This window comes from Podarcis pityusensis (genome assembly GCF_964106645.2).
Source record: "Podarcis pityusensis genome assembly, chromosome: 6".
In the NCBI taxonomy this organism is placed as follows: Eukaryota; Metazoa; Chordata; class Lepidosauria; order Squamata; family Lacertidae; genus Podarcis; species Podarcis pityusensis.
The window spans coordinates 60789860-60810258 of record NC_138030.1 but is presented as its reverse complement, the minus strand read 5'-3'; the positions used below and the strand labels follow the sequence as shown (position 1 = coordinate 60810258).

Here is a 20399-nt window from a genome sequence, read left to right as displayed (position 1 = left end):
TTGTTTCTCCTGCCAGTCGATTTGTGAGTAAGCGCTTCTTATTTATCTCAGGAGTGGCCAAATGTAGGAAAACCTCTAGGAAAACTTCAAATGTTAGGTTCAAGGCACGATAGGCGGCAGTTTGACCTCTGATGTTAAACCTTTGTATAACATTAGTAACAAATCACAGAGTGGGGGGCGGGCCTCATGGTCATCTATTTATTATCTATTTTAGTTACTGAATTTCTATCCCACCCTTCCTGCAAAAGGAGCCCAGGGCAGGACCCAACCCCAGACAGAGAACATAATTGTCTGAAGGCAATTAGTGAGTGATTTAGTAAATCCATGATACATTACAATGATTATAAATTTACCATAGACATGACAAAAGATCAGCATTCACCCCAAGCAGATACATAGTGTAAAACAACATTGTCAGCGATGAATATTTCATTAATTCATCCCTCAAACATAACCACCAGCATTGCTAAACTTCACAGTCTTTAACTTACTTGTTCTTTCAGTTGCTTGATTGACTGCTGAAGAGTCAGCATATGATTAAACAAGGGATTCTTGAGTGTATTGTACAGGAAAGCCAGATTATCGATCTGTGAAGTGTCTCCTCTCTCGTGTAGCTTCAATAGCAAACGCTCCAAAATCCGCAGCACCTGCTGCTTATCTGTGGGATTCCATAAAACATCACACATTAAACGCCTGCTTTGAAATATTTGATTATTTGACCAAGAGATTCTTTTCCAGAGATGCCTACCTGCAACAGGATTTTCCGGCATGTTGGCTTATCTGTGCTGCAGTAGTCAAAATAATCTGCATTTTAAAATAAAAGTACAAGTTAAGTTGAGGTCAACATGTTTCTTTGTGGAGCAAAGATGTCACACACACACATAATACCTGTAATCATTCTCAAAAGCTGCTTCTTAAAATCCCACATTCAATCAAAATGTTTGGAGATCATAGGGGGATTACTATTGTGATAAATACAGTTTCTTCACTAACAGCACAATCTTAACCATATCCATTAATAAGCAAGTCCAACTGAATTCAGTGGAGCTTACTTCCAGACAAGAGGGGTCAGGACTGCAGCCTAAAGCATTTAAAAGAAAAAAAATTCCCCAGCCACTAAACAATACGTATTATCCAATATGTATTATTATTTAGCATAACCCAAACAATGCTGAGAAGAATTATCCATGTGGCTATTTAGCTTCCTGCTACATATAAACATAAAAGGGACCCAGCAAATTCAAAAATTTACACCCCTGCCATATTCTCCCATTATACGAGTTTAAATTCACATTGGATTACTGTTGGCCTCCCTGCTTTGGCACTCTTCCAAGTGGTGCTACAGCAGTGCCAGCCCTATCATTGGCGGCAGAATGAGGCAGCTGGTTTGGGGTGTCACAAAAAGGCTTCATATGATTATTTAATTTATTACTATTGTATTTTACTACCAGGGAAGGTGAGAGGGGGTTTGGGGATTGTTCTGCCTTGAGTGGCAAAATAAACTTAACTGGCTGTGGCTATTATGTGCATGAAGTGCGGGAGGGCACACTTTGCTGTTCTGCCTTAGGCGGCAAATGTCTTGGCAGAGCCATGCCTGCTGCATCCAATCCTAGCTGCTTATTGCCAAGAGCAGGCAGAGGCAGCAACAGCTTAGGTTCTCTCTCTCTGGACAGACCCACTTGGCCCAGTCTCTTCCACGAAGCTGCCCAAAGGCAGTTCACAAATGACAGGAGATGTGAAGCAGTGCTCACCCTGGGAAGCCCTGCTGGACCTAAGCCTCCCTGTGTCACCAGCCACAGAGAAAGGGGCAACTAGAGGAAAGTGCAACACAGAAAGGGTCAACAAGAAAGAGAAGGGGGGCGGAGGCTCCTTACAGCTCCACTTGTTCCCTTTGTCAGGAGCGTGAGACACAACTGCCATCGGCAGGCAACTCTCTGAGCCCAAGAGGGAGAAAGACAACATTGGTGCTGCTGCCACTGCCCACTGTAGACAGTGGTGCAGCACAGGGAAGATGGGCCCCTTGTCCTCAGAGAGGCACAAAGCTCAAATTCCACCAGCAGAGGTGGCTGCTAGACCTCAGAAACAGGTGGTGTGAGGTCAGTACAGGTGGGTCCACTCTCAACCTGTGGGTGGCCTCACAAGTCCCACCAGAGAGGCTGTGTAAAGACATGGAGAGGCAGGAACTACTCAAGCAAGGTGCAGCAGCTAGTCAGGGGCCAAGGTGTGGGACCTGTTGCGCCATGGCTGAGAGTTACAACCAGGCTGAAAATAGCTTTTCACCGCTTCTCCACCCTGTCTTAGGTTTTCAACTGTTTATGTTAAAACTTTAAACAGGACAACTCCCAAAGCGGCCACCACCATGCAATAATCAAAATCCCTCACCACAGCCAAAACAAGGAAGCCCAGTGGGTGTGGAAGCTTGCAGTTAAAATTAGAATTTCAATTTTTTATTACTGTTGTTATTAAATCTTTTTAGCCTTGGATAATTAGAAGGAAAAGCACGAACTGGGAACAAACTCCACAGAGATTTAAATCCCAGCTCAGGGCTCTGCAAAGCAGCCCAGCCCGAAGTGCGACAAGTGTTTTCGACGAAACTTAGAAACATCCAGGAAGTAAGTGGAGGGCGTCCTGTAAATGCCCCGCCGGTTGCTTTTCCAGCGGCTGCGCGCTGCTTCTCTTCCCCGCAAATGACAGGGGGCGAGGAGAGGGTCGCCTGTTCCTGGACCCCCTCTTACCTGGTCTCTGCGGGAGGAGGAGAGATCTGCCACGGCTGCCTCTTTCGGATCTTCCACTCGCTCTTACCTGGGCGGAAGCGGGAGCCTGGATTCGAGCCGCGCCTCACCTGCAACACAGGAAGCTGGCAGCAAGGGGGAGCCGTGCCTTAGGCAAGGAAACAACCAACGCCGGGAGAGTCCGGATCTGGAGGGGAAGGAAGGCAGAGAGAGCGGCAGGCAGCAGGCGGCGAGGTTTCGCCCCGCTTGATTTCCGCACGGTGTGAACCAACAAGCCCAAGGGCCGCGGTGAAGGCACCGGGGAAGGCACATAAAGAAGTGGGGAGAGACATAGAAGGAAATAATCCAAGGGTTGAGAGGGGCGTGAAACAGAAGCAAGATGAAGGGGAGATAATTCCCGACACGTGTGAATACGCGGCAGTGGCGAGAGAGAATCCAGCTGGTTTAGCAGTAGCTGTTTATGAAACCAGCAACATGCTCAACCCCAAGCATGAAGAAATCATGAGTCAGCTTATGGGTTTTTTAAGTTGAAAAAAACCCAAACACAAGTCATATTTGGCTTTTACTTATTGTTAGAACTCGGGATAAATAGTTTTTAAACTTTTCCTAAACGGACAGGAAATAATGAAGTTTCAGGCAGCCAAGTGTCTCAGAGATGCATTCTCAACTCCAGGATAGTTCACGTTAGTTATAAGAATCTTCTTAGCAAAGTATTGTTTCGCTGTTATTACCCGTCCTTCACCAGGGCAGCCCCAGGTAGAGCACACGGCCACAATCCAATCCGGTAGAGCATGGAGTACGGTGGCAAGTCATCTCGGTCTAAAAGGGTCCGTAGCACCTGAGCCTCCAGTGGCAGTGAATCCAGGAGCAGGGAAGTGGGGTTGCAATCCTAAATTTACTTACCTTTGAGAAAGCCCCATTGAATTCAGTAGGGCATACTTCTGAATAGACATGGTTAGGATTGCAGCCTTAGTTACCACACAATATTCTTCTCTATTATTCTATAAAATTAGCTTAAAACATTTAAATACATGCTTACCAATCCCTGTTGCCAGTGAACTTCTTCACCCCTTTGGACCTAAAAAATACCTAACAGAAATTTTCAGCAGGTGAAGCTTTTCGTTATTATGATATACAGTACAAATATCCATTTTGTGTGTACATGTGAAACTACTTAATTTCGATAAATGACCCCGGAGCCTCGTTAGCTTTTTTTTAATATGCAGCCTTTAGAGGTTGCGACTGTGGATTGATGCGAGAGGAATCTATCAACGAGATCGGAAGGGATTCTATGCCTCCCTGGGCTTCTTCGGGAGCAGGGTTTCCTAAACTGAGTCTCCAGCTGTTTTTTGGACTACAACTCCCATCATCCCTAGCTAGCAGGACCAGCGATCAGCGATGATGGGAGTTGTAGTCAAAAAAAACCAGCTTGCGACCCAAGTTTGGGAAACCCTGTTCGGGAGGAAGGGTGGGATATAAGTTGAATAAATAACACGATACAGGCATTAATTTGTGAGCTTGGCTTTATTTTATGATCCTATCAACCTCTGACACGCACGCGCTTTCGTTTTGCGATTGGGACGGGGCTGAACACTTCAGTCAAGTTTCCGCGCTTCAAAAGGATCCATCTTAAGTAAGGGCAGCCGAGCTTCCTCTCGCAGCTTTGTTAGGAAAGCACCCATCTTTCCAAAAGGCACCCGGCTTCCCATTTCGCCGCCTGTCTGTTTACCGGGGAGGAAAGCGGGCGCTTTCTGCCTTCGACCGCATTGGAAATTATAAGGAACGGGAGCCATCTTTGCTATGGGAAAATGAAGGCTTCCCCGGAAGAACAGCGTCGCTTCTTCCGCCCCATTTCGAGGCCCGCTGGCCCTTTGGGAGAGGCGTCGACGCTACTAGATAGGGCGAAAACGTCAGCTGACCAGGGGGCTCGTTTTCCAACATGGCCGCCTGGCAGGAGATGCCGCTGTCAGGGAACAAGAGGAAAAAAGGCGGCGTGATCGTGCTCTGGTCCTTGGGAACCTTGTGCTTGGCTTGTCTCGCGGCGCAGGGCGCGGCGGGCGGCGACCCTTCTCTGAAGTGCGAAGACCTGAGAGTCGGCCAATATCCTGAAGCTGCGCGGAGGCAGCGCCTGGTTGCCATGGTGATGGGCCTTGCAATGGGTTGGGGAGGGCCGTGGGGCTGCCCCTTTTCCCGTCAGAGCTCCTGTGATTTAAAACACCCGAGGAGGCCTTCGCACCACTGCAGCTGCATGCTGGGCAGAAGCTACACCTGTTGAATCTTTTGTAGTCTTAAGGGGCACAGTAGCTCTGCCATACACAAAAAAGTGGCAGCTGCAAAGTGGCAAGATATGGGGGGAAATATATGTTTAAACCTCATGAATTGACCTCATCAAGCAAGGCTATCTGACATCAGGCAGTGAACAGGTGTAGAAAAAATATTTAACCTAAGTAAAAGGTAAAGGACCCCTAAGTAGGGGAAGGGCTAAGAGTAGTGACTCCTCTTTTGTCTGTCGTTGTGCTAATATGTCTTTGAAATGGTTTTGGGGTAACATGTAGTACAACCACTTTATTTGAATCTGTGATGTGTTGGACTAAAGGAATGCTAATAAAATTAAGCAGAAAAAAGTCTAGTTCAAGAATGGAGAGTTTGGCTCTTCAGATGTTATTGGACTCCAACTCCTGTTAGCCTCAGCCAGCACAGCCAGTGGTCAGGGATAATGGAAGTTGTAGTCTACAAACATCTAGAGATCCACAGGTTCCCCACACCTGTTCTAAATAAATGGGCTGCCTGTCTGAGGCCCTGGGTCATATTTTGTTGTGGATAAAAGTACAACATTTAATTGTTTTAGCAGAGCAAGAAAGCCAGGATATTAAACTATGTTTTAAATAACATTTTTAAACCATAGTTTAATAGCATATTAATTTGTTATGAAACTGCTAACTGTCATTTCCTAGATTGGATAAAATGGGAAACTATACTGAATAGGTTTAATTATAGTTCATACAAAGGGCTGTCTGGGTACAAGCAAAAATCTTCCTCAGATTTTGGCTTATTTAAACCATTTTATGATTGTCTGATCTCTTCCATTTTGTTTGTCTCACATTATTAGGAAGAGATAGATAAATACCAGGAAACAGTGTGTCTCTTGTAAAGCCTAGTTAAGCACTTTGTTTTTCAAATACAAAGTTTATACGTTTATATACCCAAAATATTGGTAATAAGAAGGAAAACAGGCCACTTCCGCCTGTAAAATCTTAGGCAGATAAAAACAATTTATCGTAATTTACTGTGTTGTTATTGTTGAACACTTAACATGGGAGTTCAGTTTATATTTGTTTTCCTTAATTATTCAAACATATATTTGTGAAGATCCTAAAATAGACAATGAAACACAAGAACCTTTGAACTGTACAAATCACACTGCATATGGTAAGGAGTATGGCAATAGAATGCTTTTAGTCTAGCTACTGGTGCATATTATTTGACTAAATGCTGTTCATGATAAACACTAGTTCCTGCACCCAATATTGATAATGTATAGTGGTGATCAGTAACACTGTGTATGGCACAATTTATAATTGAATGCATAATTGGTGTATTTATTTACCTTGGTATGTGAACATCTTTGGTCCACAACCTTCTATGCACCTTGATAGTCTATGTTAATTTGTACTTCACGGTCTTGTCATATATATTTTGTTTAGCATAGCTAAGTGTCATAGGTGCAAAGAAATTTGTTCAACTATTTTATCATCCTAGTCATTACTTTATAATGTTAATTCAGAAAACTTAACTTGTATATTTCCACTTTTTCGAGAAAATATTTTATATTAAATCTGTAGTACAGTTGCATTCTTCTATGTGTAGTATTAGCTGTCTTGATAAAAACATGCATATATTTATTTCACTTGTTCTGTATTTGAGGCCTTTCCCTGGAGTTTAGTGCAGAATGCTTTTTTTTTTTTTGCCTGCAGTCGCCTGTCTTCCAGCACCCAATATTACTTGCAAGAATTTATTTGGGAATGAAACCCAATTTACTGGAAAGGAAATTGGATTTTACAAGCCTATAGAGTGTCGAAACGTGTAAGTGAATATTTTTGTTCAATATATAATGCCACCACTTGTTGTAAAGCTTGGCTAAATTAATTATAAAATTGTTCATATACTTCAGCCACCTCATTGTCTGAAGTGTGATTTAGCCCTCTTCCTTCTCAGCTCTATGACAGGAGATTGTAGAGGAGTTAAACGTCAGTTTTAAGAAATTGTAGTAAAACTGCTTCACATCTAAGAGATTCAGGCCCAGTTTTGGCACAGAAACTGCTTGGGTCGCCTTGTATGATTACCTCTGTCAGGGGAGAGACAGGGAAAATATGTCCCTGTTAATTCTCCTTTACTTCTCAGCAACTTTCAATACCATCAACCATGGTATCCTTCTGGAGTGGCTGTCTACGTTGTGGGTGGGTGGCACTGCTTTGTGGTGGTTCCAGTCCTACTTGGATGGTTGTTCTCAGAGGGTGATGCTTGGGGAGCGTTGTTTGGCTCTGTGGATGCTTCATTTTGCGGTCCTTAGGGTTTGATTTTATCCCCCATGCTGTTTTAATGTATACATGAAACTACTGAGTGGGGTCGTCCAGAGGTTTGGAGTATGTTGTGAGCAATATGCTAAGAACCCACAGCTCTACTTCTCCATTACATTTGCAGGTGTGGCAGTGGATGTCCTGGACTAAGGTCTTGCCTTGTTAATGGACTGGATGAGAGCCAAGAAATGAGCTCAATCCAGAGACCTAGACACTACTAAATGGGTGACTCCTTAGACTGGATGTATGAGAGGTTGCCTGCTCTTGATGGGGTTACTCTCTCTCTGAAGGAGCAGGTAGAACAGCTTCCATTGCTGTTCCTTGAGGCTCAGGTGACCTCAGTGGCATGGAGTGCCTTCCATCAGCTTTGGCTGCTGGCCCAAATGCACCCTTATCTTGGTAGAGGTAGCCTAACTTCTGTTGTCTATGCTCTGAAAACATATAGGCTAGATTACTGCAACATTTTATATTGGGGGGGGGGGGGCTGCCTCTGAGGACAGCTTGGAAACTTCAGCTGGTTCAGAATTCAGCGGCCAGATTGCTCACTGGGGCAAGGTGGTTTGATTTAACAAATTGTTTTCATCCACATTTCTCTCCTGTTTCTAGAAATGGTTACTCCTACAAAGTAGCAGTGGCTCTGTCTTTATTTCTTGGATGGCTGGGAGCAGATAGGTTTTATCTAGGGTATCCTGCATTAGGTGAGTGATTTATCTTCTTAGTATTAGGCCACCACTATGGCTCACTATGCATCACGGCAGTATTAAGAGCAGGTGCCATTCATACTGTAAACAAAGATGATTACACTGAAGATTATGATGTATGTGTATTTTTGATCACAGCTAGAATGTGAAGTAATGATAAGTACAATTTGTGACCTAAATTTATCCCATGTATATGATGAATAAGCATTAAAACTCAGTTGGTAGGCTAGTCAAATCAACCACCGTATTTTAAAAGTAAATATTTTTCACAAGCCTGCCATTTCAGATCATATTGTGAAGCTTCTCCATTGAATTCCATGTTTACAAGCCGTGCCTGCTTCCTAGGCATCTGTGTATCAAAGAGCAAAAAGAGAACTTAATAAATGCTTCGGCTTTTTCCTCTTGCCCTCAGCAGCCTTTCTTAAGAGAATTCTCAGTCAGGCATTAGCCCCTTAGTCTGGCCTGCCCTTGACCACACTGAAAACTTACTCACATGATATGCCCCTCAATCTTGCCTATAATCCTCATAGGGATCTACACTAATCACATAGCTTTAAATATCCTCTTTCTTCTCTCCTTTCTTCCCTGCTCCCAAATTTAAACTACTTTTGTCATTTCAATACCCTTCTTGGCTGTATACCCTGTAAAATTAGAGTATGCCACAGTCTTAATACTGTAGTTACTAAGAAATATGAGGTGGTATTTGATCCTCAATGTGATCTGGTAGAAGTCATTTGGCTTAGGCTTTGTCTGAAAACATTCATAACGTGGTAAAAAAATAATCATGGTTTTAGTATAACAAGCTGCCTGATACTATGCATGCTTGCTGAGTTTAGTGTGTTGAGGCTATGGTTGTATACTCATTTATCCAAATAAATAGGACTTTTGAAAAGAATCAGGGTAAAAGACAACAAAAACAGCCAGTGTGATTGACAACACCCACTCATATGCTTCACTAAGGTCAAGGAGTTAAAAGGAGTTGATGAAGCAAGTGTGTTTGTGTTTGTTCCTTCTAGGATTCTTCATGGCTTGAGATGAAGTCAGGATAAATCAGTGTTGTCCCAACTGATACCAGCAATCAAAATGATTGGCAGCACCCTATCAAACATACACAACAAAACTGAGAAGGGTCTAGGAAAATATCTACCAGTCCAAGAAACGTTTTTTTAAAAAGAGAATTCATTCACATGTGAATATCATAGGCTTAGAAAATAGGTTAGTAGACATTTCAGAGATATTAACTTGTGTGGAATCATAAAAAAATCTCTTAGAGCCATTTTATCATGGTTTTTGTCTTCACAAAATGACTCCACATTAGAAAAGCTTTTCCGTCTTGGCATGAAATGTACTGCCAGACATCAGTACTTGGGCATATAAGGCGCCTGTCAGGTCCCTAAAATGCAAGCAGCTCTACAGGAAGACTTCCCTGACTGTTGCCTCAGCAGAAAATGCTATAGAGGTAGAAGACAAGTATCTTTTAAAGAATTGGCACATATTGCTTTTCTGTTATTTTTGCATTTTTTCCCTGTTGCCAGTAAATATTTTGGTAGTAGCTGGCCTTGCTGTTTTGAGACACTGTTGGCAGGAGTGGTGCCTGTGCTTTTATATGCTTGGCTAAAGATGTTTTAATTATTTATTTGCCCATATTTTTATAAGTGTAGCAATCCTCATGTACCCATTTGGAGTGAAACCCATTCAGATTATAGAGTGTCATTTTGGTTTTTCCCAATGGAATAACAACCCATTAAGTCTGTCATTCTTCTTCATGTTAGACAAATATACAGTTCTGGGACTCCAGTGTATTATTACAATGCTTACAAACATTCTGCTCTCCCATGTAAGCAAATGTAGTTTGTTCCAAATCTTTCCTAAATTGCTACAACATTGCTACTATATTAACACTGTTCTTTTTTTTAATCACTTTTGTCTTGGATTGGAAGCTGTTTGGACAGGGACCTGGCCATAGCATCAAACGGACTCCTAGCATTAGATAAATATAAAATTCTCAACGGCCATCTTCCATAATATCAGGGAGCAAGTCCCTACCAATCAGTTTAATAATAATAATAATAATAATAATAATAATAATAATAATAATTTTTATTTATACCCCGCCCTCCCCAGCCAAGGCCGGGCTCAGAGCGGCTAGTTTAGAGGGTTTTCTTTCCCCCTTATACTTTCTGTACTGAAGTCATTTACATGTAGCTGTCTAAATTTACAGCCTGGGGGTGATATCTACTGTCATACTTGGAGTAGACCAATTAACATCAATGAATTTAAGTCACTTAAGTCTATTGATTTCAATGGGTCTAACTCTTTACTTAGTTGGAGATCACCCTGTGTTTGTTTGTGGCCATTCCAAGTTACCCACCGTATTTTGCTAATTGTAGTGTACCAGTCAAAGCCACACCTCTCCCTACAAAAATTCTATTTGGGGGGGGGGGGTGTATGTGTAAAGTAAGCACTGAAAAGTGACTTCTTGGCTACACATATTCTTCTTCAGGATAACACTCAAGGGCTTCTAAGGAATTGAAAGATGTTTTATGAAGGAAAATATATCGTCGTCTAAAAACTAACACTCTAAACCTTTTTATGCTCTTCAATGTATGATTGTCACTTAATTCACAGGTTTATTAAAGTTCTGCACAGTAGGATTTTGTGGAATCGGTAGTTTAATAGACTTCATTCTGATTTCAATGCAGGTAAGCTTGCAACATCAGAATAAAAGACATTGGCTAGGATCCAAAAAGCTACTTAGATTTCCGCAAGGGACTTGTGCTAGCCCAGCAGAATTCTCCTTTCCCCCATTTGAACAGCTGATTCCCATGCCATGTCAATAACTGCTTTTAAAACTTTCCTCAGTTTCAAAAGCAGTTTGCTATAGGGCTGTTCTGTTTTTTAAAGAATATGTTTTACATTTTTTTTTTTATTCCAGCAGCTCTAGTTTATTAACATTTAATTATTTTTGAATAGTAGGAGTTATATAACAATGAAATATTTGTATCATTTCTGAAAGAGGCCCCTGGAACACAATTTTTCCATACCTTAGTCACTGCTGGGAAAAGTGAAATCATGTGGGAGGCGGGTGCAGAGGAGGGGAAAACACTAATAAAATATATGAGGCTTGGCAGTCCAGAAAAGTGTGTGAGAGAGGTTCCTAGATTTCAGATTTCTTTTATTTATTAAAGACTACATATTCAGATTGTTATGTTCTGAGGCAAATCTTCCATAATTGGGAGGACTTTGCTTTCCATTGTTGTAGTATTAGTCAGCTTATAGACCCATGCCACCTAATTTTTACTTATAACCTATGTTACATACAGGCAACTCCCCATTTACACACATTCAAGCCATGCGTGACTGCTGGTGCGCACACCATTTTCAGCACTGGAAGGGGGTAGGGCGGACTTACTTGCATCCCGCCAACACGCACAGTGCCTTGGAATGCAACCCCTGCATAAATGGGGAGTTGTCTGTATATAGTTGAGAACCACAAAGATAAAGCCACAGTATCTGCTAGTTTCAAAATGCATGTTTTGCTATGTGATCTAAACCAAGCACTGCCAAATCATATGAGCTGATTTAGCCTCCATGTATTTCAGCTTGAACAGCCGGCTAAAAATGTTGACTTAACCTTTACCTATCTGACTGATGTTCACTATTTCTTGACATCATGCTCTCTTGGTCGACATGTAATAGCAAGTATGAGTAACAGGTTCTATATTCAATCTGTATTAATATGCTCCACCGAGCATATTTCTATGTGACTGAAGAGCCAGAACCACACAAAAAGAAAGTAAATTTTAAAATGTATTAAGACTAAATAACTGGCACATTGTGAGAAATTGTAAATATCCATTTAAAATGGCGAAAGCATGAGATGAATAAACAGAAAGTTACATAAAAGTGATCATACTACAATAGATGTAATAATGGGGCTACTACAAATGCTGAAGAGAAGAAATAGGAAGTGTTTGTATTAACTATGTGAGATAAAACAAGAAATTATAAATGAAAAATGAAATATAAGAAAGCAGTTACCTTAACACCCTCCCTGCAGTCTAGCTAACTCAAAAACAGTAGGAAAGTTTCACTTTATTATAAAGGTATTCTGAAACAATATACAAAAAGTTACTTAAGATTTTAAAGCAAGTAAATTAAATGTATGATACATAGATATGTGTTTCCCAAATATTGAGATAGAATTAAGGGCTTTACGGAATAATGAGTAAATAAATGACTTTAAATTTGGAAAATATTAAGCAAAGGTTTATATCTACAAGAATTGCTATGGTAAGGGCTACTGGTTTCTGTTGGAAATATTTAGCTAAAATAAATCATAAGGTTTAGGGGAAATAAAAAATAGAATGTAAAAGGAAAAATCCTAGAAAAACTATGAAGCTACTCCTGGAAGCACGTTTCCTCGTCTTAGCAAACAGACAACCTACTCTCCATCTCCCCACACCACCAAGCTAGCATGCCTTCAGGGAATGTGCTGTTGAGGAGGGAGATGCCAATTAAGTTAAATGTAAGAAAATATCAGGAGAGAGAAAGAAGCCCCCTCCTTGGTAAAGTCCACTTCTGTATGAGTTTCACTAATATAGAGCCCCTCTCATTTCAAATCATCTGACACAATCCGAATACTTTGCTCATTAAAATTACTCTTTAATTACTTTAGGCCTTGACCCAATATTTAAAATTTGTGCCTCTTCCTTTACTTTCAGCTCTGAGTCTTTCAGCTTTCCTTATCAGAACTATGTTATAAATTCTGCCCAAGCCTGGAAGAAGATCCTTGAAACCACCTGGTTCCTAGCCAAGATTGTACTCTCCTTTCTCAAACTAATTGCCCCAAACAAAGGCTTCTATCTCTAAACAGGGAAGAAAATATTCGTTAACATAAAAATAATCTTGTAATGTAACAAGCATATAGTACAAAGGCACACAGCCGGGCAATTAGTGGAAAACGGGTGAAGACTTCACTCACCACAAACTTGAGTACCCAGTTCATATCTTACACTCCCCTTTCATGCCATAGTTTGTAACTGGGGCACTTTTCCTTGAACAGTTGCTTCCTGGTTTAATTAACAGAGAAATAGGTAACTCTTAAACTCTGAACAGGAAACTTGTACAATCAAAAGCTACCCCAAAACAGAAATAGATGAAAGTAATATTTTATTCCAGTCCCAATTAAACAAAAAAATCTCTATTGTTCCAGCACAGGTTTGAACGGATCACAGTGATAAATCCTCTCTGTTTCCTTGTTTTTAATTAGAATTGGGAGAACCATAATTTGCTCATCTGCAGTCCCGTTGGTGTGCTATCAGAGAGCTGTCAACCATCCAGACACACATCTTCAGAGGAAGATATAGGGCCCATCACTGTGTTTATCTCAAAGTTAGAATTGTAGGAAGAATTATCCCTGTATCCAATTATGCTTTCTCCTTAAAATATTTGACCTAGGCATAATAATAATCATGGCTTCCTGGAACCAAACTTTCGTTCATATGATCTGCTCCTGTACAGCCCCCCAGAACCCAGAAAATAAGTTCAAAAACCAACCAGGTCCACCCATGTTGTTAAAATTTTAAAGACAAACAACGTATTATAATATTATTATTTTAATATAGATACTTTGCCTTTTTTCCTGACAGGGACTTACAGCTAAAATAGAAACAACTTCCATTCATTTGAAGGGATTTGCTCTACCCTCAAATTCCACACCTCTTCTTGAACCACAATATCATAAAACATAGAGGTGTAATACGAGTAGGGTAGGTATAGCTGTAAGGAATCCTGGGGTGGCAGATAGAACTTAAACTTCAGGGCCAAAAAATTAAGTTGCTATGAAGCATAGTTATAGACATTTCCACTCTGTTTTTGACACTTGGAAGGTATGTTATTAATTTTTGGACGTTAACTGCCTGTGATTACAGTTCTCTGGCTTAAAATACAGGAAGTGGGGTTTGGTTTTTTTTTAGCAGTGGGGCTTAGAATAGATGAGTTTTGTACCTGGCCAGCTAATGATTAAAAATAACTTTCAAGGTTTAAAATTATTGTACGCCAGAAATAAAATACTCATGGATTCAAGAGGAGTTTTGGCAGAATAATTTCATGTATTAACACTTTTCTCAGTTTGGCATTACAAAGGAAGAAGTACATGTTTGTGGAAGTTTTATACAATACAGAAGTACAGACATTAAACTCCTTGATTTAAATCTCCCCATTCAGGCTCCTCTCAGCTTCCCTGTTCAGCGATGTTAGCACTTAGGTAAAACTGATATGACATTAAAACTGCTAGAACATAATTTCACAGCATGGGAGGGGTAACTGAAATTATGAGCCTATCTTATATAATACTGAACTTAATCCATTACAACAGTGTGCTTGAAATTCCATGTTGCCATCATAGGTATAAATGAATTTGTGAGGTTTCTGGGATGAATTGTAAACACCCGCCAATTAAACATTTTAATGCAAAGATCGGATTTTTAGTTGGGTCAGCTTTTATATTAAATTAAAGAAAGTTGAGGATGAGAAGGATGTTTACCAAAGGGAATGTTTCCAGATTATTTTGGCACTATGTATTTACTTCCTAAATAGCCTTAAATGGTTGCTGAAACTGTTGCTTAGTAAAAACATTTGATTGTGCTTGACACTTGAAGAGCTGGTTCTTTTAAACACAAAACAGTGTTTCTGAATTTCCTAAACACAGATGTTTGTGGAAATATATGTGTCAGTATTCACATGTAAAGGTAGTGTGATTTCCACCCTACTGTTGAAACTTCAGAAAATGTCAGCAGTGTTACAACAATTTATACATGCTACTGCATATTCTCATGTAGGAATCTTGTGGCTTTTGTTTGCTTCTAAGTCCCAGCTGCACCTAAAGATTCATGCGCCCACCACCTGACTGAAACTAAGCAGGTCTCAGTCTGGTTAGTGCCTGGATGGGTGACTGCCTGTAAACATTCTTGGGTTCTGGGCAGGGAGAGTATATAAATGAGTCACCCAACAAACATTTAAAAGAGAATTCCAGTCATATTTGTTTTGGAATAATAAGCTCTAATAAGTAGTTTTAGCTCTAATTAGAGGTTTTATGTCTTTCTGGGCTAGGGTAATGGTTTTAATAGATTCTTTTTCATATATACTGTTCAAAATTGTATTTTGTTTTATTTTTGTTCAAAATGATTTTAAATATATATATTTATATTGTAATACATTCTCTTTTAGATCGTAGGACCTTCTGATGGCTCTAGTTACATCATAGATTATTATGGAGCAAGACTTACCAGACTGAGTATTTCTAATGAGACATTCAGAAAACCACAAATATACCCTTAAACATGCCAGTAAGTGCCTTGATTTGGGTATGTTAAAAATTCATTAATTGATTAATAACTATTACTCTTGTAAAATGAAGTATGCATGGCACAGAGGAGTCGAATGCTTGTTTCCTGTCATGTAACAGAAAACCAGAATAACTGCACAGTTCCATGATCTTTTTGTAACCAACCCCCTACAAATTCTAGGGAATTCTGTAACTAATGCAAGAATATCTCTTTTTAGTGTTCAAAACTGCATTCACTCATCACATGCAACTTCCCCTCACCTATGATAAGAAGAACACACAGCAGTGCAAAGACTCCAAACTCTCATTTGTGTTGTGGTTTGCAGAAGGTAGAAACGATGTGATTCTCTTCTTAACAGTGGCAGAGGACGCTGTTCATTACCTTCTCCACAGTGAACCAAGCCAATATTGGTGGATCTCGCTTGAAAAGACAGCAAGATGCAGTTTTTGGCAAAAGCAATGTTTAGTTACCCCACATTTTGCTTCCTCTTTCCTGTAGGTGGAGCCAAACCCCATAACCTATGCCTATTGAAACAACTGCATTGCAAAGGTCAGGTTATAAGCTCAGCACTGATTCTGTCTGTGTTTAGCCTACAAGGAAAGCCTATATAGTATTGTCCGCTGCTGTGTTGATGCATCAAGTTTCTAGACTGTTCGACAATTTCAAAGATTGTCTTCCATTAGTATATTTACTATATAAATCCTATTTTGAAGAAGTTTGCAACATGTACTTGAAATCTGCAACTGAATTGTTCAGTAACACAGCAATCAAATTGGGATCACGTTCATTTTTAAGTTTTCCCACTAGCAAAAATAAAATTAAGAAATAGCATGGAAAATGGCTGTGCTCTGAATTTGATTTAGTTTCATGATTAATATGCCAATACCCTGGCTCTCACTCCAACACATGTATATGTGTGGCAACTGAAAGGGCTCATGACTTGGCTGCCTCTAGACCTTCAAACCCTATATATATTTTCTGCAATCACAAATGGAGCTGTTTATATGCGTGAAACCGGCATATAGATGAACTGGCATTGGTTCATCTTCACAAATATTGTCTACTCTGGCAGCAGCTCTCAAGGAAAGTTTGTCAGTTAAAGATCTCAAGCAGGTATCCTTGCCAGCTCAGTCACCTGAGATCCTTTAACTGAGCATGCTGGTACCGCTAACCTTCATATCCTCGTGGTACCTTTACCCCCAAACAGGCGCATGAGACAACTGAAGCAAACTAGCTATAAAAATTCTAGTTTTCTAGAGTGACATCCTATGTTCCTGACAAGTCTGTCTTACACACTGAGAAAAGGCACATTTTATATGAAACAGGGAGAAGGCTTGAAACACACATGGAACTCATGTACCACCCAGTGGTCTGGTTCACATATGTTACGGCAAAGCATGGCTTAATAAAAATGTGCCAGCTCCCAGGGAAGAGATCATGGCCACTTTGCTCCTCCCTACTTGTTTTGCTGCTGTGCTAAGCTGTAGTTTGGGCTTAGCATTCAAACTCAAGCTCATGACTTAGCTGTCTCTAGACAAATCACAAACTGAAACTAAGGTTTGTCCTATGGTTTTTACAGCTCATGGTTTGTCAGGGAGAGCTAAATCATGAGCCCAGGTTCAGATGGTACCCTAAGCCAGACCGCAGCTTATGGCAGGTACAAAATGACTGGGGAGGAGCACAGTGACTGTTTTCATCAGGAACCGCACACATTTGCTCATTTGTGCTAAGCCAGTGAGTTCTTTGGCTCAGTTGGTGCCATGTGGTTTCCCAATACAGTTGAAAACAGCCGGCAGATATTTCTCAGGATCATATTAAATAACTGCCATATTAAACTTCTGTATTGTCAGTTTGCAGGCATGCAAGTTTGCAACTTCAAGCGATCAGAATGTATTTGTATCCTGCAATTACAAATCGTACCAAGGATACCATTCATTTGCATTGTTTTCCAGTGTATAAAAGTTTGCCATTGAAATGTGTTTATTTCCTTGCTGGTTCACAACCAGGTGACAAGAAGTAGGTGATTTACAGCTGTCTACTAGCTCACATATGCATTTTGCTGCTACTGGTGTTTATCTCTAGGGTATGCAATAGTTTAATGTTTAATATAGCTTAGCTATACTTTAAGTCAGAGTTTGTCAGCATGTACCTCCAGATGTTACCGGACTACAGCTCATGTCATCCCTGGCCATTGGTCATGCTCACTAGAGTCCAGCAATATCTGGAGACACCACAGTGGCTATCCCTGCTTTAAGCTATAGACTGACGTAGAGCAAAGAGGAAGAAGCTGAGAAGTCAGCTAACCTAGCTGCCACCCATGGAGCTCCAGCAGCAGCTGTGTCCTACAGTAGTATCCTGATGACAAGCGCTGGGAATGAACATAGATAAAAGGTGTGGTTGGAAGAGAAGATGCAGCTCATGTCTATCCTATAACCAGCCGTATAGAAATTTAGTCCTATGAAAGGGAGCAGAAAGGAGAACAAAAGTGAAGAAAATCCAAGCTCCATTCTTGCTGCAAATGGGGGGCAGCTGCTGTTCAGGCTTTGAGGGGGATGTGTGTTTGACTGTGCTGTTGCAAAGGAGACTCAAGAGGCTACTATTGTGCTCTGGGTTCCTGTGGGACAAGAGGCAGCTTCACAAACTGTCTTTCATTCATGGAAGCTATGGAACCACTCATGCTTTCCCACTGACAGGAATTAATCATTTAATACTTTGATTTCTTCCAGAGTTCAGCTGAACAATAACTAATGGAAGGGGTCTGCCTTCAAAGGACATGATTTGATGGAAGCATCTGTGTCATCAGTTGTCTTGTTGTCTCTGCCCATGCCAAAAAGCAGAAGACAGCTTCATCATACACAGGCCATGGTTTTGACAATAACCATAGCCTTGACAAGAATAGGACAGTGACTTTCCTTTTAAATTATTTTGTTAAATAAGAATAAACAATGGACATAAATTATGGAAAATGCATCATGAATTACTGCACAATGGACTTAATACAAATTGCATAAAAACTCTGAAAAGCGTATGTGCGTACATAAAAGTAAAGGCAGGAAGAAATGACCTCAGATTCAGCATCCCTTTCCTGACTGCTCTTTAAAAGCAAGAGGAGAAGTCAAACAAAAAAATGTTGTTTTACAGATGTACCAAGTTCCAGCTCATTCATTCTCTCCCTCCCTTGCATCAAGTACATCCTGTACTTTTGGCAACAAGTTGACTGGATATTTAAAAGCTGCGAACTGCTCTGAAAGTTTCACATAGTGGGTTATGGGCCATGTGTGTTTGATCAAAATTCAATTACTGCACTGTGCCAGGCTTGGAAACCTATCATTGCAAGTTATGAAGTATGACGAAATAAGCTACTCTAATTGGTTCAGTATGGGGAGCAGTCTCAACCAAGCTTGTTATGATAAATAGCTTCCTGTGTTAAAGGTTCTCTGGAGCTTAAGTGTCTTGGCTCACCTCCTTCAACAGAATAAGAATATTGTTCCCTAGGAACACTTACATCACTGTCCCTCTCCCCAATTCAGAACTAAATGTTTGTAGCATTTTCATCTTGCTGTTCGTGAGGAATATAAACAATGGTCATTGCTGTCATTTCCCTTGTCTTCTTTCTGTCACTTCTTCCAACCATAAAGCATTTTTGCTTTTCCCAGTATGAAGAGAGGTATAAAAAGTCTCTTAATATTTCAGCACAACTACCGTTGGCAATTTCACTTTTGTCAGCTTTGTTGCCACCTGGAAAGTCTTAACTGTTGTTTAAAGTCAAGTCCACTTCATAAGAGCTAAAATAAGAGGGGAATGCACTGTGTCTCTAAGCCTACATCAGCACTTGTTAAATGAGTTGCTGAAAGAGCGAGCTCAGTTACTGACTTCATAGTTTTACTTATGGAAGCAGTGTCTGTTCTCTTATTCTCACAACAATAGCCAGCTGTGAAGGAACAAGCGCAGAACAACCCCTGGCTAGATAGATAGATAGATATAGTCGGCAACAAGAGTCTTTGTAAAAAGATGGCTATCCAACACTCTCAGCCGTTTTAGAAGGATTTAAAACTGTTTGCCTGCCATTTTGTTAAGAGGAAGCTATGGAATATATATGCCTTTCCTTTAGTGGTTTGACCTGCTGGACTCATTTACGTGTACAGGTCATAATGTGGTCCTCAATCTTCTACGTTTGATAATTGAGCATACCAAGTGCTGTTATCCGGTTACCATTTGTTTTCTGAGCTTTGATCTCATCATAGCTTGCCATAACATTTAAATGTCCTGTTTAACCTTCTGCTAAGAGATGTGCGTAATGCTGAAGTCGGCATTTCCAGTTTATGCTAGATCCACTGCAAAAAAAAGAGAAATGTTCCATTTTAAAAAGCAATCTCCTTAGTCATCACTTAATCAAGCGATGACTAAGTGCAGCAATACAAAATTAGGGGGAGGAAAACTTGGTACAATAAATTTGAGTATCTACGTCAGAGTAGGATGAGAAATAAACCCTGCCATTGCTTTTGTAAATCAGATGTGATCAAATACTTTAGGATGGGAGGAGGGAGCATGTTAAATGTCCTTAGCTTGAATACTGAACTTTGCAGATTTTAAAGATTTATTTATTTTTTAACAATAGCAGGTAGATGATAGTAATCATGTTATGGCTTTTAATAAAGTTCTGACAAGAAGTAACTTTACCTTTAAAAATAGAATGTGACTGCAGGCACTTATGCTAATCTTCCTTTTGGCAAATCAGCTTTTTTTGTATTGAATCTCGCTTGATTGAATAGCACTGGAGCTGCCAGAGTAAATGCTATTATCAATGCACAGTAATTAAGGAAATAGTCCTTGTCACTCGAACAGCGTCCAGGCTGTGCCTGCTGTAATAAAGTTAAATGATAAAGAAATCTCTTTAAATAAAGTGCAGCTACTGGAGTGTGGTTACTTCTGAAATGCAGTGGAACAATGCAGTGGAACAATTATTGGTGATAGGAAAATATGCCCACTGAACACAATGAGAATGTAGACTTCCAAAACATATAACATATAGCATTAAAC

At 40.3% G+C, this 20399-nt stretch overlaps 2 protein-coding genes across 8 annotated transcripts in view; one reads left to right on the top strand and one right to left on the bottom strand.

Annotated features, from left to right (window-relative positions):
* PATJ (PATJ crumbs cell polarity complex component) overlaps positions 1 to 3677 on the bottom strand; it is a 153875-nt gene extending 150198 nt beyond the window's left edge. For 3 of the 7 annotated variants that reach the window (XM_081011728.1, XM_081011726.1, XM_081011727.1), the window contains exons 1-3: positions 2736 to 3673; positions 749 to 804; positions 492 to 658 (exon numbers count right to left, since the gene is read on the bottom strand). In XM_081011728.1, coding sequence (XP_080867854.1) covers positions 492 to 658; positions 749 to 770 — 189 coding nt within the window. In that variant the 5' untranslated portion in view covers positions 771 to 804; positions 2736 to 3673. Of the gene's footprint in view, positions 1 to 491; positions 659 to 748; positions 805 to 2735 lie in introns of all 7 variants that reach the window. The other 4 variants (XM_081011730.1, XM_081011729.1, XM_081011732.1 and 1 more) reach the window with 3 other exon arrangements.
* Positions 3678 to 4298: 621 nt separating this feature from the next.
* Positions 4299 to 18956, top strand: TM2D1 (TM2 domain containing 1). Its single transcript, XM_081011871.1, has 7 exons — positions 4299 to 4836; positions 6092 to 6161; positions 6707 to 6815; positions 7916 to 8007; positions 10639 to 10712; positions 15241 to 15359; positions 18086 to 18956. The coding sequence occupies exons 1-6, from the start codon at positions 4672 to 4674 to the stop codon at positions 15349 to 15351; spliced, it is 621 nt and encodes a 206-aa protein (XP_080867997.1). The 5' UTR covers positions 4299 to 4671; the 3' UTR covers positions 15352 to 15359; positions 18086 to 18956.
* Positions 18957 to 20399: the final 1443 nt, after the last annotated feature.